The 23206-nt window shown below is 36.8% G+C and overlaps 1 protein-coding gene across 1 annotated transcript; it reads left to right on the top strand.

The window, feature by feature from the left end:
• Positions 1-1679: 1679 nt before the first annotated feature.
• Positions 1680-20381, top strand: LOC137471482 (leucine-rich PPR motif-containing protein, mitochondrial-like). Its single transcript, XM_068185864.1, has 9 exons — positions 1680-1864; positions 5430-5518; positions 8756-8960; positions 10939-11078; positions 11241-11356; positions 14152-14226; positions 15799-15883; positions 18461-18603; positions 19899-20381. Exons 1-9 carry the CDS (start codon positions 1695-1697, stop codon positions 19953-19955), a joined length of 1080 nt encoding a protein of 359 aa, XP_068041965.1. The 5' UTR covers positions 1680-1694; the 3' UTR covers positions 19956-20381.
• The last annotated feature ends 2825 nt before the right edge of the window (positions 20382-23206 follow it).

Here is a 23206-nt window from a genome sequence, read left to right as displayed (position 1 = left end):
CAGAATTCAAAGAGACATTTATGAGCAGAAAAACCTATTACTAGTCAGCTACATTTTTGTAAGTCATTAGTTGCATTTCTAGCAGGTTATACTAGTGAGGTCAGAGGGCTATTGTTCTTGTTGAATGTGGTTGCTGGTACCTCAGATTTCAGAGCAGAGGTAAGAAAAATGTCTTCCCACTGAATTTAAACTTGAACACTGAATGCTGGTGATCAGCAATAGAGTTCATCACATTGCTGCAGGCCAAACTAACTTCAGACCTCTAAGTAAAAGTGGCGGAGGATTTCAGGACCTTTCTTATGTGGTCCTATTGTTGTTTCATTGCTCTTATGGTTGACAGTGCAGTCACTCTTGTAATGTCAGACTCTTGTATACATGAAACTGAAATGCACAGAAGTTAATTTAATTTTTACTAAGATCCTATTACCCTTTATCTCTGCTCATATATATATTTAACAAACTTCCTATTGTTGTTTCATTGCTCTTATGGTTGACAGTGCAGTCACTCTTGTAATGTCAGACTCTTGTATACATGAAACTGAAATGCACAGAAGTTAATTTAATTTTTACTAAGATCCTATTACCCTTTATCTCTGCTCATATATATATTTAACAAACTTCCAAGCATACAAAGTAGATTATGAATCGCTGTGGTAATTCTATTTATTAACTTGGTATAGGGGTCTGTGTGATGTAAATAATAAATTTTATGCATAGCCATTTCTGTGCCTACATTTCAGGGGGTTTTTGTGTATACCTTTTGGCTGAAGAAGTTTAAGGTGCAAACTGAACGGCATACCAACAGTTTTGATTAAAATTCCTTAACATACTGTACTAAGTGCAATTAGTGTAATGCTTCTTATGACATTAAGATTCAAATGAGTTGTCTTCATCTTTACTTTCAAAGTAAAAGAAAAAAGCTTAATGCTTAGCTGTGAAATTTATGGTGATAGTCCAACTATTTCTGATAGGTTTTAAAGGTTACTGTGGCTGTGATTTGAACTAGCAAAGGGATTATTTAATGAGTCATTAAAAGAAATGTGCCATCACTGTTTAGATGTAAAAGATCATTTGTGGTTCTTAACACAGCTTTCTAGCATATGTTACAGCATGGATGGCAGTTGTAGCTGCATGTTTATAGCTGCATAATCTTGTTTCAGAAAAATAAATGACTGAAAACTGTGCTTATCATTTTTCCCCCTTTTTGGTAACATCTTTTCATACACTGACAGTTATTGTGAATGCATGAAATAAAACTGTTAATCAGTCAAACAAATGCAGTGTAGTTTACTTGCTAAATATCTGTATATTTGTAAATTGTATGTTTTGTATAAATCTTGTCGTAGCCAAATAATTTGATCTCCCCATATTGGAATCACCTCCTATATTATTTGTTAAATGCTGTTGTGATCATGCACCAGACACTGTAACTATATACCCCAGAATTAGGTGTTGCTTTAAAAATCCTGAGTCTTCCCCTTCTAACCAGCTACGTTGATATTGCAGCAACAGCCACATATAAAGGAAGAGCAGTAGCAAACTTTTTCTCCTGTAGAAATGTGTGTTGATTGTTTGTATACAGGCAGTTTTGAGCAAGCTGTGATCAGCAGCTCTGGGCTTAAAGTTGTAAGCAAAGGCTACATAGATTTAGGACAGACCTTTTTCAGTGAATAGGTGACTTTTTTCTGTGATCAATGTTCTTGCAGTTTGACATTTCCTTTTGGCTTTCTTGCTCTTTTTTAGAGGCCTACAATATTTTCAGGAGAATGCAGAAGAATGAGTCTCATTATCATTCCTGTGAAATCCTTATAAAAGCATTGTTAACACAGAATTGTCTTGATGAAGCCCTTGACGTGAAACGCATGTAAGGCTTTTCTTTGTGTGGGGGATTTTTATTGGCTCTGAGAGAGGGGTTAAATAATTTCTGGATCATTTTCAGGTAAGTCCTTATCTTTTTATGTGAAAACGGGTCATGACTAGTGATTAGGAGCTGTGGTAAGAAATACACCAGTGTTTCACAGGGCGATATGCCACATTTTTAAAAAGGTACCAGAGTGACAGTGTGTATTGCTAATAACTCATTTCAAATAACAATCTGAACAAATGTACTTGGCATCAGAGTTAAAAGTCTACCCTTCTGGCAGTCTGCCTTTTCCTCTTTAGAGCAATATCCAAACAGACAAGATTCCTTCACTTAGCTGCCTGTGAGCCTTCCCCTGAATGCCTGTCCCTGCTGCTGTCTTACCCTGCCCACACTCCCTGGCAGCTGGCTGCCTGCCAAATGCAAAATGGTATGTTTGACTGTGATGCCAGTGGCTAGAGATGACCATAAACCTTAGATCCAACTCTTACACTTCTGAAATAAATCCAACCTGCTGTCATGAATTATTAGAAGGAAAATAATCAAATTAACCTTTAGTGAGTTGTATGATATGGCACTTGCTTTCATTATTGCCTGTAACGTGTTCTGGTCAGGTTATAGGCTTTAAAGTGTTGTGACTTGTCAATGTAGAGTTCAGAAGAACAAGAATTTAAGGGTTTTAAGTCTTTCAATTTAGTCAACTAAAACAAGACTGGTGGTTGTCATCATTGTGCTCACTGAATGAATACAGTGGATTTGAAAGTGCCTGTAGGTGAATTACCTAATTCATAGAGTACTGTAAAAACCTAATAGATTTTAGACCCAACTTAGTTTCTGATGTCTAGGAACAGCCTAGTGTAAGATTATATTGGCTATTTTACTGTTTCCTTTAGAAATGTTTAGACTGAAGAAATGTGTTTCATTGAAAAAGTGTTGGAGTTCTGCTTTCAGAAGAAAAAATAGTCCTTTTTCAAATAGCTCTCAGCAACTGGGCTTTATGATAAATAATGTTTGTGCCTGCAGGATATATGGCTTATATTAAAGGAAAACTAAATCAGTTTATCAAATTGATCTCCCTGTAATGCAAGTAACTGATAAATCTTTGAAAGTAGAAGATGGAGGGGAGATGTTTCAGGGAGTACAAGGAACGTTGATAAAATTTAGGTAGCTTGTTTTAGAGAAAATACTCAATTATCTAAAGATGTATTGGAAGGTTCTTCAGGGAAGAAGCTTGAAACATTGTGTTTCAATACTGATGATTTGTACATGGATCCACTGCTTCCCTGCTCTACAGCTCAAACACACTTGTAAGGAAGATGCACAAAGTAGTGCATAATAGCAGCAGTAATTTGCAGATTGGAAGAGAAGAAAGAAGGTGGTGGTTTGTTCCTAGTATTTCAAGGATTCAGAATTGTCACTTTAGATAAGTGTTGCAGTATGTAAATTCAAAATTCAGGGGGAAAAATAATTTTAAATACTCAAAAGGTCGGAGATGTGTTAAGCCTCTGAAGTTTGAGATGTTTGGGAGTAAAGTAATAGGATTTTATGAGAGATTTTCTTCTTGGCTACTGGTCAAAGCCAACGATGATCATAAACCCCGTACTTTTCACAACTCTCCTACTCCATCTCGTAGCATAGAAATGCCAAATAATGACAATTTGAGAAGCTTCTAACAGCTTAATGTTACATCAAGACAGAAAACACTTCATATTGGTCATGTTCATTGCATATCTGTGTGGCTTTTTTCCTAGTAACAAAATAATGCTTATATCAAGCATTTTTAAAAGCTTTTCTGGATGCTTCAGAATTTTTCCAGCCTCATACTAAAAAGAGATATCTCCTGCAAAGCCTAAATGTGTGGTGGCCTGAAACTTGGGCAGCTCCTAATATTTTCATAAAATACAGGATAGCTACGTTCATTTAGATACATATTACTCATTTTACTGTTTGAAGCCAAATTTGAAAGGTAAATAATATGTAGATAGTCTTACTGTGCACATTAGCATAGGCAACAAAATAACTACTTTTTTTATAATTTAAAAACACCCAATAACTTCAACCTGAACTGAAAAACTTCCATGAGAAAGCGGTGTGGGAGAAGTAAATAGCACTCCTACCCTGCCTTTGAAAGTAGCAAACACCAGACATCCCAGAGCATTACTGATCTGTTGGTCAACCCAAGTGTAGTTGCTTTCACATTCTACAACTGTTTTGAGGAATATTTACTGCATTTAGTCCAAGAAGTTTTAAATAGAAATTTAGGAGTATTGGAATGATGGATTAGTTCTGTAATAGTAGCTAACATCTATTTAATCACACTGAAGATTGGAAGATTGGAGAAAGTAAATCCTTTGTTATATGTAATTTACAGTCTCATGCATGAATTGTTGACTTAAGGGCTTTGACAGATGGGACAAAGGGAAAAAAAAAGGCGGAACTGAGCAGTGGGTGCTTAGGCAGGGATTAAGGGGATTGGTTGGGAGAGGAAGAAAATCCTGAGTCCAGTGACTGCATTTGTGAGCCTGGGAGGCTGAAAGTGACTGAGAGGATAGTCATATTGTGTGCAATGTGAAGGATTTTCTTGGGATTGAGGAGAACAATTTAGCAATGACCCTGCTTACCTCCCAATCCGCTCAGCCCCTAAGTTCAAGTAGGTAGGCTGCTCAGTTGTTTGCCACAAGACGATCAGTGAGGTTTATCTTGATTGCTGATATGGTAAATGGCAATGCCCCCCTTTGCTCTGTAGAGATTTTGTAATCTAGAAATGAACATTTGTAAAGTTATCCTTCTATATTAAAAATGGGGCTTGGCTCTATGTCATTTAGGAGCAGGAGCATTTTGTAGTATAAGACCAATGTGATTGCCGGTTAGTCTCTCTTGACTAATTTCCAGAGTGTTAGAAAAGCTTTAGCAGGGTTACTAAAGTAAAGGCTGTCTTTGCTGTACTTACATGAAGTTTTGTATTTCAGGAGATGAGGAATTGATAAACGAAATAAAATTTTAATGTGGCTAAGGCAGCAAATGTAGGATGTTCGCTTTAAAACCTGTATACATCTAGATGACAGAAATTTGAAAATTAATCAACCAAATGATATGGTGTTAGTTCATAATATGCTTTAGTTTATGTTTAAAATATACAGTGCTGAAAATAAATGTTTCCTTTTTATTGCTGAAAGAATAGTTTTATATTTTATAATTATGGTGACTATTGAAAAAAGAAGAAAAAGTATCCAGCTTAGGATACAACAGAACAATGCAGGGCATGCAGTTATTTTAGTCATCTAATATGTCAGCATTCAAGAATCTGAACCGATTGTTTAAAAAAAATCTTGTACTTTGTTTCTTTTGTTGCTCACTTCCAACTTTGTCATCTGTCAGAATGCAAAAAAAAATTATCCTTCTATAACCATTGACAGGATAACACAAAAGCTGTCTCCAGGTCGATATTTTGCAGCAATATTTTTAACATACGAACAGTAGTTTTTATAATTTCACCTTGGTGCTCAACCATTTATTATCGTATCAGAAGCATGTCAGTAATTCCTTTCTAAATGTCTGCTTCTTTTAGTGCCGAGACCCACATCAAGGGCTTCACACTGAACAGTGCTGCCAGCAGCCTCCTCATCATATCGCAAGTTAGGCGGGATTATTTGAAAGGTATGTCACAATGCTTGACCTTTACGTCACATTAATGCCTCTGCAGATTTTTCTTGTAACGCCCTTCGAATACTTGGATAAAGGAGTCCATTTAGCAAATTACCTGCTTATCAAGAGCCTTTTGTGGTAGCTGAGAGACGTAAATTACTGTACATGCATTTATAATACAGCTTGAATATGAATGTACTTGTCATTTGACCACTTAGTCCAGTTTCCATTCCATTTAACACAAGATGGGTTTTCTTAAGATGAATCACAGCTCTTCAGACATGCAAAATTTGTGCTCCAGAACGAGAGAAAGTACAGGCTTTCAAGTGCGTTAAAATTCACAGCACAAGTCATTTTGCTTTGGAAATTAACATACTTTAGAGCATCTGAAACAATTCCCAGCAGTTGTTTCTTGCATATTGTGTTAGTTGTGTGAGATACCAGATGAGTTAAATTGACTATTAAATGTGCATGATTGTGAACTAAATGATTATAATATTGATTTAAAAACTTAATCAAATACTTTTTAATAGTTCTCAATACCAACAGTAACAAAATACTCCGGTTTTCTTTTTAATGTAACAATGATGATAGTGAAGAAAATGGTGGCTGAAGAGTACATAAGGGTACCCAACAAGATAGTGCGTAAAGTTTACAGTTTAGTACCTTTTAGTTCTCAGCATCTTTGCAGCCTAGAGATCAGCTCCACAGTGTTATGTCCTACTTATTTAGTTGGGCTGTAGAACTCTTGTGAGAGAGGAAAACTCTGCATGCAGGGAGTTGTACATGCAGGCCAATGTCTTTTAACTCCATGTAAGTCGAAGTACAGTGCTGGTACATATTTTTGTCAGTACCTTTAGGCATTAAAGCAACTATGTACAAATTCAGTGTATTATTTGAGTTGAGTTTATAAGGCCTACCAAAAAATCCATTTTTGATTGTGCCATCATTACATTTAATTTCATTCGATCATGTATAGCTGTGCTAATTACCCATACCCATGTAACATCAGCTACATTAAACTACTCAAGATGAGCATTTAGACACATCTTCTCACTTGTACTCTTTATTTCCTGTGGCTGATAAACCTGTCTTCTTCCTCATTCAGCTTCCAGTTTCATGTCATTGGCAGGTGTCATCCACTGAAGTATTTGTGATGAATGCCATTGCTTCTTTTGTTCTTTGCAGATGTTTTTTTCAGCTTTCAAGGCCTTCACCTGACTTTCCTGTCTGATTTTATTCTAATAAATCTTCTGTTTTCTTCTCTAATATGCCATGAATTTTACCAATTCTTTCTGAATGTTGCACACCAAAATTCTTCCCTTCTTCAGAACATCAGTGATGCTTCCATATCCTGCCAGTCTATTGCACTGACTATATGGGTTTTTTTAGCCAGCATACTTAGTTCTCTGTCACATTAACTCTCTTCCTTGCTGTACTCTAAAAATCTTACTTACTGCACAGTGCAAAGTTTCTCAAGTGTGTGGAATAACATTACTTTGCAAAATTATATTTTCTTTTATCTTGTGCATTGAAAAAGCTTTATCTGACAGTTTTATTGAATAGTCACACTTAATCCTTGTTTCTATTTTAATTTGAGAGATACTGCTTGTCTTTGTCTAAGTGAAGCCTTGAAAATGCAGGCTACTAAGTATTTTAGCCATACTGATCATTTTCTAAGGCTCATAGATTACCCAAAACATCTTTGGGCATAGTGTTTTGGTAGTCTTTTCTTGCTGAGCTCCATTTGACTTACATCCTGTGATGGCTTTCACTTGTGTGAAATCTGCTTACTTCACCACTTGCATACCTCATTTAGTTCATCAGCATTCTTTGCTGTGTAATGTGTACAGTTAAAAAGTTTTATGGAGGCCCCTAAGTGGAGTCCTAAGAGCTCTGATATCTTCTAGCAAGAACTTGTTAAAAAACAGGTTATTTAAACGAGTCAGAACCTGAGGTAGGAAATTTGCAGAGATTATAGGATAGCACTTTGAAAGATGCATGGTTGGTTTTCACAAGCATTTCCCCTGCAGAATTACCCGCTATGCTACTAGTACCTAACTTCTTGCAGTAGTTCTGCACATATGCAGCTTTCAAATCATTCTCTGTCCTTGTTCTTGAGAAGGCTGGTTATACTCTGTGCTAGAGGGAGATCTACACCTAGTTAGGAGAGAATTTGAACCTGGCATGTGTTCTGAGATTGCTTTTTAAATGTTGTGAATCTTGCCCCCGCCATGTATTGCTCCTTTTTTCCCCTAAAAAGAAGAATGTGGGGCAGAAAAAAAAACTTCTGTGAAGGAAGGCTAAGCGTAGAGGATGCTTTCTGCTTCCTCTCATGTAAAGGGTAACACTTGGTTTCTGTAGTACCTGCATATTGAATTGGAATGGCAATGCTGTAGAGTTCATGTGGGTGTATATTATGCTAGAAGTGTTATCCCTTGGTATTATAATTATCATCTGTGATTAATCCTGCCTGTGCTGGTAAGGACTAAGATTTTTACCAGAGGGGCATGTCTTTCTGTATGTGTTTGCTCATGGATAACGTACATTGACAAGAATTCTGCTTGGAGAAACGAGGGTGACTTCATCAGCTGTGGGTTTGGGGAATATGTGGCAGATGGACAGGAGATTGACCTTGTGTGTTTTAACATATGTAATTGCTGTAATCTTTGGAGTTTCTGAGGTAAGGGTTGAGTTCTCCGTTTTTTGTTCTTACAAGGAGACTTGTATTAGTCTCCCATAGTTCTATTTAAAAATTAAATTTTGGGAAACAAAACTTTCATGCATCCTTAAAAAGAGAAATCTCAGTATTATAATTCAGCAGTTTCTATAACAAATACATTTTTAGGCTGTATTTATTCTTAAATATACAACATTTTTGGTTTTTAGTAAAGGAAATTGATTGTGGTTTGGAGGAGAAAAGAGTCAGGACTTCAAAATCATAAGAGAGGATATTTATGGCACACCTGTTTTCCTTGAGCTGGTTACAAACATTATTTCAATGTGGAAAGTAGCATAATACTTCTTATTATGAGATATTAAAGCCTTTCAGCCTTTTTATTGTTGAAAGTTTTTATTTGTATATATATATATATATATGTTCAAGTTAGAATTCACTCTAGTGTTTGCAGGGCTTAAAGAAATTTTTTTTCTCTACATATTTTAAATGGGTAGGATTAATGATACCAGCAGCATGGTGCTTTCTGAACTTTCTGACTTCTGTTTCCCTTATTTCTTTACCATTGTTAGATGCCTTGGCTGTTTTAAAAGGAATGCTTGACAGTGGGGTGTTGCCTGCTAGACCAGCAGTTACTGCTCTCATTCAGGCCCTGGCAGAAAAAGGAGATGTAAAGAACCTGCAAGTACTTGAAAATATCCTTGGAGATGTCACCAAATCAGTTGGTTTATCTGACTCACTATTGCCTAATGCAATTGCATTGGCTCATACGAAATGGTAAGTATTTTTAGGACTATGTATTTAATATCTTCTGCAGTGTGCTGGGAAATCTCTTGCATTATCCATTTCATTCTGTTTCCATTTTTACAGTGTCCCAGATGCTAAAATTCTAGTTGAGTATAATGTGTAGTTCTGGTATTGTCTCCCATGCAAATTTGGGGTTGAAAATTTAATGAAATACAGGGATAATAACTGTGAAACATTAAGGTCTTCTCTGGTGCTGTAATTTGGCTTTGATACCTTTGTTCCAGTGTGCACCTAAAGCCTTTCCTTGGTGTTCCTTGGTGTTAAAAGCTCTATGAAATCTGAAGGTTAAATGGAATTACTTTGTCAAACGTAGCACTCAAAGATGATGCATATATTTTTGTTGTTTGGAAACAAAAATGCTACCTGTTCCAGCAGTTGAAATGGCAATATATTCTTGAAATATTGTTGTCTTTACCTTCAAAATGTGAAAGCCAGATATGTATCTGTGGAGTGAGGTCTTCCTTTTTTGGTAAGAACTAAAGAAGCTTGGCTGATGCTCTAGGTCTCAGTTTAGTTACCCTAGTTATCCCCACACTTTCTAGTATCCTGTGATTCAGCTGTTTAATTCACTATTGTGCTCTGTGTGCATTTCTGGTTTAGTTGATACTTTGGTACTGTGTTTGTCCTTTGTGTAAAACTGCATGAGGAGGCACCTGGAGGAGAGAGGTCAAAGTCAGCTTCTCAAATATACCAGTCTTCAGGAATCATACATATTCTGTTGCTTTATTTCAAACTAGTTTTGTTGGGTGGACCTCCTGTGCCTGACTTGGCAGGAAAGCTGTAGACTTCTGTAGTACATAACAGATTCCTGGTTGTCTCAGGCATGCCAAGCCACAGGGAGCAGATCCCAGTGGTCCTTGGCACACAGTTCTAGTGCATGGACTTGAACATAAATTAAATGTTTCAGATGGGAGAGATACTTCATTATCAGTGTTATAAGCTGCTTATTTTCCTGTATTTCCATGTCATAAAAGTGTTGCAAAGTCAGGCTGTGCTCTTAAGATGGAGATCGGTGACAAGAATAAATAAATAAATTGTTGCATGCAGGTAGAGCATCAACTTTTCCCATACCAAAACTAACTTGATGTGTGAAAAGACCGAGCAGTGTAAATAATATGCACCCTATATATTCTTAAATACCTTGCAATCTGTACCTTTATAACTCTGAAAAACAGATTCTTACAGATATTTCCAATACAATGTTCATTTATTGGTAGATCCATGTTTCTGATGCAGTTTTCAAAGCATTTTTCATAGCTTTCAGTTGTGCTGCATTGCTGCTTCACCTAAAAGCATTAATTGTGCTCAGTTTTCTTTTTCAATTTAATTAGGTTTTAGAGTGGACTGGTAAGAGATGTTGTCATTTGAACTTTTTAAAATGCTGGAAATAAAGTTTAAACTTTGGTGAATACTTCCTACATTATTTTATTAGCATTTGCTATATTTAAACCTTAAGATTAAAAGCATATAGATGTAATGACCAAATGACATTTAGTATTGTCTTTTACATCCAAAAGGGCAGGCATGAGAAAAATCAGGTAAATAATTAATTACATTGCATAAAAATACTTAAGTTGCATGCATTCATTATTCAGATACCCTCTGTTAATGTTTAGGTTTTGCCCTCTAGATTTGCAGGGTGCATTTTCCTAAAGCAGCAGGCTGAACTGTTCTTTCTTAATGAGGAAAAAAGTGTGTCCAAAATACCTAAACTTTGTACAGGTCAAAGACCATTAAAAGTTATTTATTCATTGATTTACTCATTCAGTCATAAATTGTTTCACTTTTACAATATCTGAGTGAATAAAATGGTTTTGGTCAATGTGTTTTCATCAACTATTCTTGGTAAATACAAGCTTGATGTAGAAAACAATCTTTATTGTAATTGCTTCTTTAGGTTTAGAAATCTTGATTTCAGTAACGGAGCCAGTTCAATCTCTTTTCCTAGCAATGACCTTGATACTGCTGTGAAATACCTTGAGACTCTGCTTATCTCTGGTGCACAGAATCCTGATCAAGCTGTCAAAAGTATTTCGTATTTGTTAAGAAAGGTGTCTGAGGAAGGATTAGAACCAGCTTTGGAAAAATGTAAGTTAATTGCAATGATATTTAAATATTCTGACTCGACAGAGGTGTTATGAAAGAGCTATTACGCATAAAACCTGCTCAGTCAGCATAAATCATGCCTGTGAAGTTTACAGAAGAGGCATTTCAATCAAAGATTTTCTTTATGTACCCATCATTTTGCAGTTGGTGCGATGGCAGAACGACTGGCCAGTCAGTGTGGAATTTACAGACCTGTCACAGATCTTTTCCTTCAGTATATCAGTGCGGACAGAGTGGATGATGCCAGATCGTTGCTACAGGTAATGACATAACAAGAGGTACAGAAATGCTTAGAGCTCTTCTAAGGTTAACTGAGAAATTGTCAGAAAGAGATGTTGTGCCACATAGGCTGCTACTGGGATGCATTTGAATTACAGTGTGAGTACAGTGCACACTTTAGACTAAACCATGACCTCGTGCTCTTGTACTGAAAGTAGCAGTGCGTGCCAGAGTCGGGGGCGTTTTTTGTCTTCCAGGAACATGAAGGAAATAAAGGAAGTATTTGTGTACTGCAGATATTTTTCTCCAAGTTCTCTGTTACATGTCAGTTGTTTCTTGCAAACCATTTCCTTGCAACTTCTCACCTAATTTCTTAAGTGCTGTAAACACGATATCTTACAGCTGTACAGTTTGCAAAACAGAAGCAGGCAATGATTGCTTGTCATGGACTTTACTTCACTTGGTTGCTATAATGTTGTATATATTGTATTCAGGGTTTATTAAGAGCTGAATTAGCTTTCTATTTGACTGTCACAGATGCATTAAAACCCAAATGTTGGTCTCTGGGTCACAGTCTCAGCTGAGTTTGCAGGAATTCTCAGGAAATGAGACAGCTGCATTTGTGCCGTTTGTGCAGAGCTAAAGACAAGCCAAGCAAGAGGTGGGATGAACGGTGGGTGCTGGAAACAGGCTCTGTCAGGAGGCTCGTCCAGGCAGGTGATAGTCCAGCATAGGCTGATGTGTGCATAGGCTCCTGCCTCAAACCAAGGCCTTTTATCATCTCCTGATAGTGCATGCTACCAATTTACCGGTTCCTAAGTATTTGAAACTCTTAAAGAAAAAGCTCTGCTTCATCCATGGCATATTTTATCATATTCCAAGATACTACCAACAAAGCTGTTCAGTTACTTCTGCTGCAGCGTGAAGTGTGCTACTTGTAATTCCCTTACTTTGTGTAGGGCTGTGCCTAACTGGTCATCTGAATATTAAATGAAAAGGAGACTACAATTTTGCCATAATACCCTCTTGCTATATAGCTTGACATGAAAATGCAAAAAAAAAATCTCAAGTTATTCCACTCCTCCTGATTTGTTAATTGCTCTTTGATTGACGTGGAATGAGTAAATGAAAATTTGGTATGGGTTTTGCTTTTGTGAAGATAAGGTTTTTTTCATTTTTTTATAATCATAGTATTCCTAAAATTTTCCAGAACATGGAATAATATCCATGCATATATTCCTGAAACTTGGTACAACAGCATCCAACTGTTAGAATTAAATTCATGGCTCTATGGCATACTTGAAATAACATTGTATACATTGTATCTTAATGGACAATTTAAAAATACCTTGTTAAAAGTGGATATTTACAGGAAAGCTTGAGTTGGAACTTCTGTGTCTAGGAGAAAAATAGGGGGTTTTATGGCTCAGGAAAAACTTTGAGCTATGTTAAACTTTTGTGACTGCTATGTGGATCAATACAGGATTCCTGCTATATAGGAATCCACTAACTGAAGGATAGGAATAATCACTCTCCATTGTTATATTTTGGAAACAAACTAAATTAAATATTTTGCTTGTAATCTAACATATTAAGATATACATGGAGACTCCTTGCTTTCAGAAATGCATCGAAGAGTATATTTAAAAGTTTATGAAGCAGCTGCAGTGACTGCTACTGTCTTGAGGGAGAATGCTTTTACTGATGAGAGTCAGAAGTGATTTGATAGTTCAGCATGAAAGGGAGCTGTGGATAATGTTTCTCAAATGAGATTCTTTCCTCTCAGAGCAGTTAGTGACAGTAGGTGAGAATGGCTAGAACAGTTAATAAAATATTGCAAGTTTCTCTCATCAGTGCTTTGACCCTATTTAGCACCATAAAGCCACTTCTTGTCTGTTTGCCTAAAGGAATGAACCTTTTCACCTGGACCTTAAAGAGCTTGTAAACCATATTACTTATACAGAGTACTCATCGTGGGCATAACCCAAAATTTCTTGTTAGCATATATCTGCAATACTAGTTGAATGTAGGAAAATCATGGCATGTGTTTTCATATGCACAGTATTCTCTTTTTCCTGTGCATTTTGGTACTGATATTGTACAGCTGTTAAAAAAAAACACACTGTACATTTTTAAGAGTTCTAAGACTGACATCTTTGAGGAACATAAACTTAGTATTGTCATGTATATTTTATTTTTTCCTTGTTTTTAAAGTAAGATCGATTTTTGATTTTTATCTGGTCTGTCTCAAACTTTTCTAAGTTTAACTTCTCTCTCTCAAACCCTGTCTATTGCAGTTAAAGCCTTTTATAAAATAGAGAGATTGAAATCAGTCCTTTGTATGCATAAGTGTAGGTAATTATACTTTAAAGAGAACTTGCTTTGTACATTTTAATTTTTATAAAGAAACGAGCAGTTATCTCCCTGACACCTTATTAAATGTATAATTAACCTTATGATCCCTAGCTCACTTGTGAATGCTTGGCAGTATAATTGGAGAGGAATAGTGTTTCTCTTTTTCATTCTTTTGCAGTCCTAAACCTCGTTTTTGTGGTGTATTGAAGTATTAGTTTAATTCTTTCCCCTATTGTTTTAAACAAACTTTTTCCCTACCATTTTAAAAAGGTTTACCAATGAGGTGCATAAAATGGAACTTGGTCTGTGGTTGTTTTTTTTTGTTTTCTTGTTAAACTAATAATTCAGTTATTTACATTGCAAATTGGTAATATGTTAGTAAATTGTTTTGAGCATCTGTAATTGGAAATTTTCATCTTCGTAATTTCCTTTAGCAGTAACCTACTCATGTCCGCTACATTAATCATTTCTTTGTCTTCAGAGGTGGGATGCAATAGTTCAGGAGAGGAGAACTATAGGGCGTTTTGTGGCTAGATCAGCATCTCAACCTGGACAGGTACAATATTTTTTTCACGTATACAATTTTATATGCCGCAAAATATTATTTCATCAACCTTTGTTAAAGTGTTTTGAACTTCACAGTTGACAGCTTTACTGGGTTTCTTGGGGAGGGGGGAGGTTAATTTGCAGAGCTGGTTATGTTTAAAGAACAGTTGACATTATGGAGCATGATGGAAAGGAGGGTGTACTTAATATTTTTCTGTTGTTTCAGTTATTTCTTGCATTTTCCATGTTACATTGTATATCCTATGAACGTTGTGCTTAGAATGTTTTACTGTATCATCCAGTTCAGTATCACAACCTGAAAGTCCTTATTTTATTGGCTACATTGTATGAATACAAATGCAAGTTAAAACCTCAGCCTCTCTCTGATGATAAAATGCCTCTGTGTTTACCTTGAAAGTCACATTTCATATTACTTGTTGTGGTGGTTGGCACATGTATCTAATTGGAGCATCTGTGTAGATTCCTGGCATTGTCCTCATTCCCTGTAATTTGAAATGCTCTGGTTATGTACTTGCTCTACTCCTATCCCTCTGTCCTCCTATGGCCCCTTTAAGGTAAATTAAAAAAAAAAAAAAAAAACAAAAAAACAAAAAAACAAAACCAAAACAAATGAAACACAAATCCAAAGGCCAACAAAGAAACTCCAACCTACACAAAAAAGCCTTAGCACACAAAAAAAATCAAACATCCCCCCACCCCTCAAACCCAGCACTGAACAACAACCAAAACAACCCTGAAATACACACCCAAGCAAATCCATATGGATTTCTCTTTCATAGAGGGGCAGCATCAGGAGACATTTAATACACAAGCTAGAATAAATATTTTTTCAAACGAGCCAAATGCACATTTTTGTTTTGTGGAAATTGCCATTAAATACTAGTAGATTTAAAGTTCCTCTGTTGACATGATGATAAATATGATATGATAAACACTATTGCTTGATGTCTATAAGAAGGAACGAAAAAAGTGTAAGTTTCCAAGCTCATCAAGCTGAAATTGTACTAACACATCAAAGTTGGTAGTGTGTGATAAAGATGTGCTTAATTTCAATGAGCTGCTTTTAATTTAAAACCTATGAATTTTTGAAACTGCAGTCAGAGGCTGAGGAAAGGAGGTTCCAAATTTACGCACATCCTTTAGTGATCTGACTCCTTTTAAGCATTGATCATAGCTGCCATTGACCTCTGGGTCATTGAAGGATGCTGAGTGTTTTGCTGTTTTCCTAAATTGGTTGAAATCCTGCCATATTCTTATTGATACATTAATTACCTAACTGGAAAAAAAAGACACTACTGTTTAGGATTCTTGAGTATGGATTTTAAACCCTTATTACATTAATTGCATTTTGTGGTTAATTTCTTTTACTATTTCATATCTGCAAAATTTTGTGAAGGAAATTATTGTATATACTTTGACTCACACAGTCCATTTCTTGTTACCAGTACAGTTTATCTCACTTAAAAAATGTGCAATCACTGTTCTCAATTTGGTGACTTTATTTTGTTCTTTAAGATTTCAAGTTCATGGGGTTTTTTTGTATGTGCATTAAATCTCACAGGCAAAGAGGATTGAGGCGCTTCTAGAACTGATTCCTGAGCATCTCGATCCAGCAGCAGCGTACCGGTACCTCTTGAGATGTTATGGTAAGCGATGCTCCTTGGAACAGTGTTTTAGTAAGAGCTCTGGAGACATTCAGAAAGGTCATGCAAACCCTTATTTGCATTACATTTTGAGTCATAAAGAGGTGCAGGGGTTATCTGAGGTTTTTCTTGTTTCAGTCTGTTGGGTCTGTATGTTGTCGTGGCTGTTAGAATGAAAGAGCAACCAGCTGACACAAGCTGTGAATCCTTTACTTAGAACCTAAAGTAGGGGCTTCATGGAATAAGAAAGAATCCATCCTAACCCATGGGGAAAAATGCTGTAGAAATGAATGGCTTTTTAAATAAATTTAGCTTTTTTCCCCCCAAAACATGTAGTAATATTGGTTCCTTTTGTGTGTGTGTGTGTGTGTATGTTTCAAAATCATAAGTGATTTTTTCTATCAGTAATGTGGAACGATCTTACTGTTATTAGTGTGATTTTTATGCATCTTGTACATTTATTGCATCTTGACATTTATGCATCTTGTAATGTTGCCAAAGTTAGTATTCCAGATGCTTTCATTTGAATTTACATAAATAGTTGAACTACTCATTAGTTCTCTTTATAGCTGAAGTGAGCACCTCTAAAAAAGTCAAGTTTTTAGTTTAAGTATGTTTATTTACAAGACTCACTCTTGAAAAACCAAGACATACAGCACCTATGGCAACACTCACTTGGAAGCTTACATCTCTGCTGTAGGGTCCTTTGCCTTGTGTACTCTGATACTGTCCTCCAGTTTTATTACAGGGAGTAAATCCTTTTCACACGCGTTACAAGCAAAAAAGAACAAGGACAGAAGCCTTTGTGCACCAGTGTATCACAGAGGAGATAAATAGGAATAATTAGGTAAAACACTTCAAACACAAATCCAAGATACAGTGTTAAAGGAATACAAACTTACTTATTTGAATCAAGTTGTAGAAGTGCTATGATGTGTTATCTAACTTAGAAAATTTGCTTGCTTAGTAACATTGCAAAGAGCATTCACTACCAAAATTGTTTAACCCTGTAACAGATGGGTTCAGGTTCACAGCAGGGTAAGTTTTTTAACATGTTTTTATAAAATAAAAAATTACCCTTTTGTCACCAGCACTGTGCTTGCTGCTTTATGCTATCATTAGTCCTCTGCTGCTTTTACCTCAGTAAAAATTCTGTAAGTGAACGAAGTTTTTCACTATCCTTCCTAACTACATGATGGTATAGCAGTTTCATAAAGAGATTGCAGAGAATCAATCACTTGCCCTGCTATACCTAAAACAGTGGTTAGAGTGTATTGAACATGTGTCTCTGTATGAACAGATGCTTGCTGTACTGTCTTCAGGCAGAGATGTACCTGGCTCCTAGTATGTTCTAGAGGAGACAGTACCAGCATGAAGAGTTTTAAAAGCTGTTCCCAGGTTATTCTGTGCAAGCATCTTACTGTATGAGACATTGATCATCAGCACAATATTTAGAACAGGTGAAAATGAGAAGGCTTAGGTTGTGCTTGAGCCACGAAGGGTAGAAATAAGATCTTTTAAATCAAAGTTGTGTTTTTTTAATTTTAGAGTTTGTAGTAAGCTTTCAAACATGATTTTTTGTTTTGGGCTAAATCCAAGCTTGCATTTGCATAATTTTTGAGACAAGAAATGATTCTCCTTTCAGGCCATTGTTGCTTTTAATTAGAAAAGGCTATGAAAGGTGGCAGAGGATTGTTATTACCACAATTGGTTACTGTTTCTAATTAACAAAAGAATTGACAAGTAAAATTATAATTATTTGTGTTTCGCAAAGATACAGTAGAATATAGATCACAGCTGAAAGAAGTTTGATCGTCTGTCAGGTATCCATGATGGAACAGATAAAAGGACCTTTATTCCTGTCCTTGTCCTGAGATGAGATACACTGCCAGGGCTAGCTTTCCTTCAGTCTGGTGAGATGCACAATCCTTTGCTGTATTCCTTTTAGAAAAAAGAAATACGTAAAATCATGATTGTGTGGTCCATTAAATGCAGTCTAAGTATTAGCTCTTTTTGTTGGTGTTTCTCATACAATAAGTCTATTTCAAAGTTGTAGAAAGTTAACGATTTCTATGCTTTCATTAAGCTGTCATTTCATGCAGTTTTTGCAGTAGCCTCCCACATTCAAAAAGGAGCTCAGCCACTTGCCAGATGTGAGTGGGAAGCTTTTTCTCATGAGAAAGGGACATAGACTATCCATTTCTGCACAAAGCTTTTTTTTCCTTTATGAACCATTGCTTTTATAGCTCCTGTGGTTACGAAGATGATATTTCCAAATGTGAACAAGTAAAACCTGAGACAGCTCCCATACTGCAGGTGTTTATGTTCTCCCTCCCAGGCAACAGAATGAATTTAACTGGACATGATGGCTTCCTTGATGTTTACAAGGTGCTAGGAACTGTTGTACTGCTTCTAGGACCCTGAGGACAGCAGTGAAACTGTCAGGGGTCGCTTCAGTTTCATCCCAGTGCTTCTCAAGCAAATGTCTGAGCAGCAGTTGATGGTTAAGCATGAGTGAAAACAGGTGGAAAGAGAAACAAGTAACCACTGAGATTTTTTGGGTTCTATTTTTTTCCTCAGAATTGGATGGGGATGTTGCTTCTGTAAAGGCTACGTATGAGAAAGCAAAAGCGAAGAATATAGAGCTGCACGAGATCTCTTTGAAATCTTTAGCAACTTTTCTGAAGAAAGTAGGAGAGCCTGTCCCTTTCACTGAACCCCCTGTGAGTATTTCCTAATTAAGAAATAGAGCTGCAGAGTTGTGTATGTTCAATATTAATAAAACAAATTGCATGAATAATTATGTAGGGACTAGGTCTCTGCAGAGACTCCTCAAAGGAGGTAATGTGTGAAGTCCTGGGTCTTGTGGGAGCTGTGGCAATCTTGCATTGGATTTGACTTGAGGAAATAAAACCTCTCAGGGCTTATGATATTTAAACTACATTCTTCTTATCAGGCACTCATCTACAGGTGTACCTTTATCATATCTCCTTGGGGCATTTTTCTAAGCAATTGGACTTGAAAAGGCTTGTAGAATGTGTGCTTCAGTAGCAATTAATGGCTTCTAGTTTTCATTAATTAGTGTTTTGTGTCTAGTATAAGTTGCTGCGCTAGTAGGATGGAGTTTTAGAACTGTAGCAATTATTTTTCTGTTGCAGCTTTGCTTCTAGCTGCCCTGCCAAGATACCTATGCAACTGTGCAAATAATGTGTTACTTGAGGGTGACAAGCAGCATGATATTAAATTTGTGAAGACTGCAAATAGTTCTGTATCATTCCTTTGACTAATAGTCTACTAGTACCATTTTTGCTAAGCAAATTTTGAAGACGTTCTATTTTCCATTCTCTAAGCAAACTTTTTATTACAATTTCTCACCACTTTTTATATTCCAAAAAAATGTTCTGTAATTCTGTGAAGACTGGCTATATATTGTTTCTCTATATTGTTTCATGATAAATGTGATTTTTCTTTTCTAATTTGGAAAGAATTGGAGAAAATTTTGGCACAAAATACTTGGTTTAGCCTTTCAATGGCTATGGTGGGTTTTTTCTGCAGCTTTACATAGTTTTTAATCTGAATTTTTATTTGTACTGTAAATTTAAAACCTGGAATGTCTGTTTCTTATATGTAGCTAGTGAAAATAAGAGTGTTTTTTCCAAGTCACTGGGATGATTCATTTCCCTGTTCAATTTTTCTCTAATGCAACTTGATCTTTAAAAGCGTTTCAATTTTTTGACACAATTGGAGATTGAAGTTAAAAAGTATTTTCATTTTAAAAATGAAATTGATTATATTATTGCATTTAGTAATAGAAGCTTCATTATGCATTTCTGGCAAGGTTTTCCTTTTCCTTTTATTCACTCTCTCTGGTATTTCTCCTAATTATACAGACTTCAATACAGATGTAGTTTTGCATGACAGAGAATAATAGATTTTGTCAGGACGTAAGACTTTGTTCAGAATTAGTAACTTCTCAGTTGGAACAAGGTTGAACTTGTTTATTCCACTCTGTTTATAGGAGACTCTCAAGTTCTATGTGGAAAAATGGAGAAATAGAAGATCAGAAGCATCATGAACAGACAGTTCTGTCATTTAGTTGTTTATGAAATTGTTTAAATACTACATTCAATAAAAACTTTAAAAAGCATGTTATGTGTAATTTTTAATTTAAATCTGTGATTAACATCACTTTCCGTAAGTGCAGTTGATAGAAACATTTATTAATAGACATGCTGTTAAATTTGCTAATGAAATATCAAGGTGCAGCCCTCTGAGATATTTCCATTTTGATGTATGATCTGCTGTAAACTGAACTGGTTTGTGCCAGATACATGTATATCAAGAAAGTTGCTAGAGGGGTACAGAACTGTAACTGAAGGAGACTGTCTTATCCTTGTTCTTTGCCTTGTCACTGTACTTTTGGTTGAAAATATAAGGGTGAAGAACATCTTCAGGATTCAGCTGTATCTACAAAGAAAATAAACATATTTTTTAAGTTTTCTCTTAATTGTACTTCCTTGTGTTAAGCATCTTGATAGGATGTTGGATATTATATGTAAAGACAAAATATTTTCACCTTTTATACTAGCCTTGTGTGTTGTAGTCGTATAGCATCTTCATTCTCGTAACTGTTAGTCCAGTTAATTTTGTGGATACAAGAACTCCCTATCTGTGAAAACATGCCCTTTAAATAAAGCACTACCTTTTCTTTGCAGGGGTAGCAATTTTTACTTGCTAGGAGACTGGTGGACATTCTTTATTTGAAGGAATTTGAGAGTACAGCTACGCTGAGATGATATATTAGAGCCCAGAGTTGTGTGATCATGAAAAGAAGACATGTCTAAGTTACAAAGATTAAATATTAGGTAGAAAGACATCTGTTATCTCTGTGCATAATGATGGAAACTCACAAATGTGTACATAGGTATTGCAGATGGAACGCGTTGCCTGCTGAGTACTTCAAACAGGTTTTAATTAAATGAAAGATTGTTTTTATGCATTTCAGCTTTGTTTATTAATCTTTACATTTTCAGCCATATCTTAACTTATATATCTTTAATAGGTTTTCCCACACAGGCAAAATTGTGGTAATTAAAAATTCATGCGTACGCTCAAGGTTTTGGCAAAATTTTGCAAGACTTGTATGGTCAAAGAAAGAAATTAGGACTTAATTTTTTTAAAGTTAAACTTCCAATTTAATTATTATCTTAACAAATACACAGAAAAATCCTGCTGTACTTTAAAAATGAGGCTTCACGGATCAGGAGCAAGGAGAATGGTATATTTTGTTTCCAGGCAAGCTGGATGAATGCAAGCAGTGTCTGCTTCCTCAGTGGTGTGGTTTTGCAGTGACCTTCATGACTCCACAAACGTCGACTCGACAACATACGGCAGCTACGTGGCTCGAACCGTCTCGCACCCTTTGTTCCTGCCTTGTCAAGATAAGACATTAACATTTGAAATTTCATTCATAGCCTAATGCTTGTGTGCCCTATCTGAAAGCAAGCCTAGGCAGGACTCAGTTTATTTCATTTCACAAATGGAGATGGTTCTTTTTTCTAAAGCTGCAGCTACATTACATGTGTTTGAATGTAATAGCAGCATAATTGAAGACTGTGTCAACTAGTTGGCAACCCTTTCTCTGGTGCCACAGCTCTTGTTTTTAGAGGTCATCTCGTGAATCTCTCCATTTCACAGCAGTAGCTGTGTTCCTGTAAGTGGAGTCACAGCTGAGTGTAACTCGAGGAAATGGGCACAGATGCAGCTGGAACTGAGCTAGCACATGGATTAAGGAAGAGAATACTACTTGAAGCAAATACCAGCTCATCACAGAAGTTAACAGCAGATCTGTGGATCTTAACTCCCTTTTTGACAAGGAGGTGAAGTCTCATGAAGCTGTGGATCAGGTACTGCACCTGTCAGTAGTCTGTTGTGATGCCAAGGGGTCATGTTTGCTGGCTGCTGCCCTCTGAGGCAGGAGAGCAGCACACAGGGTGCAACCACGTGTTGCTGGTGCCCACGGTGGGGTCTGACCATGCAGGATTGGTGCCAGTTAACATCTGTCTATTTTTCTTCTGGTTTGCCTCTCAGCCAGAACCATGCCTCGTAATTGTTGCAGTTACAGAGATAATAAGTACATTTGATAGCCTGTAACAGAGGAGTGTAAGTGAAATTGTTTTCAGCCCCAAAATTGCCTTTTGAGTGACCTCATGTAAAGTCGTGGGCTGAGCAATCCAGCTCCGGAGCCCATTAAACATCAGCTGCAGGAACACGAGATCAAACAGAGCCAGGGTTTCATGGCAGCAGTGACAGGGAAATGAGCTAAAGGACATGCTGACCATTTGGGATCCCACTGGAATAGCCTGGACTCATGGACCCCAGCCCATCTCTGTCACAGATGGGAAGAAGGGAGATTATTCAAAGGATGGGCTGCTGTTGTGTGATAATACTTTGGATTTCCTGTTCTAGTAAATGTTTCATGTGCAGTTAAGGGATGATTAGACACAGAAGTGCAGTCTCTCCTGTCTTTAAAATGTGGGCCAATGAGGGATTTGTGCCACTCTGGGACACAATCATCTCAGTCTGAAATAAGGTTATACTGGGAAGGTTTTGCAGAATCGGCATTTATGCCGACTCTTCAACAGCACGCTTGAAATGATAATATTTCTTGTGCGTCGTTGTGCTGAGACTCAGCCATTTCAAGCATGAAGAAAAGTGCCATTTAGATGGTTGGCATTTCTTTACCAAATAAGTAGGCGGTTTCATTATTTCTTCCTCTTCAAAGAGAGAAACCTGTAAGATGACAAAACGCAGAATGGCAGCCTTGCGAACTTGTCACGGTGACTTACTGGTCCTGAGAGCAAACGCACTCCGGCACACTGACCACAGCACGCGCCCCTTTAAAGCAGGATAGAATTATTTGCCACCAGCTAGTGGATAACTGGGATTGTGCAGGATCCAGACCAGGTGCAGTGTCTGTGAGATGGAAGCATGCCTTTCCAGAGGCCTCCGTGGGAAGCACAGAGCCTGCTGACATGCCATGACCTGACATGTTACTGCAGAAAGCAAATTGTGGGAGTGTGTATGTGTTTGCATAATCGTGTGTCTTGATTGGGGTTGAGAGGACTAGGAAAAGCTTGCTGCCTGAATTGAGATGACTTAATCTCACTTCTGTGCCCTGCACCACATTATGGGCTTGCCTCTTCCCCCACTCCTCTTGAGGCAGGGGCAGGAGCAGGGGGCTTTTGGGCTTTTGAGATCAAGATGGGAGAAGTTTCCTCGTTAACTACCGATGTAGTCATTTGCAGCATGATAATTGCATGCTAT

The sequence above is a fragment of the Anomalospiza imberbis genome, chromosome 3 (genome assembly GCF_031753505.1).
Source record: "Anomalospiza imberbis isolate Cuckoo-Finch-1a 21T00152 chromosome 3, ASM3175350v1, whole genome shotgun sequence".
NCBI classification, from domain to species: domain Eukaryota; kingdom Metazoa; phylum Chordata; class Aves; order Passeriformes; family Viduidae; genus Anomalospiza; species Anomalospiza imberbis.
This window is presented reverse-complemented; position numbering and strand designations above follow the sequence as displayed.

Coding starts and splice junctions, on each gene's coding strand:
- LOC137471482 (XM_068185864.1), top strand. CDS start 1,695: ATGTTCTTGCAGTTTGACATTTCCTTTTGGCTTTCTTGCTCTTTTTTA. Junction 8,961..10,938: donor GCATTGGCTCATACGAAATG/GTAAGTATTTTT, acceptor CTCTTTTCCTAG/CAATGACCTTGATACTGCTG. Junction 18,604..19,898: donor TCCCTTTCACTGAACCCCCT/GTGAGTATTTCC, acceptor CTCTGTTTATAG/GAGACTCTCAAGTTCTATGT.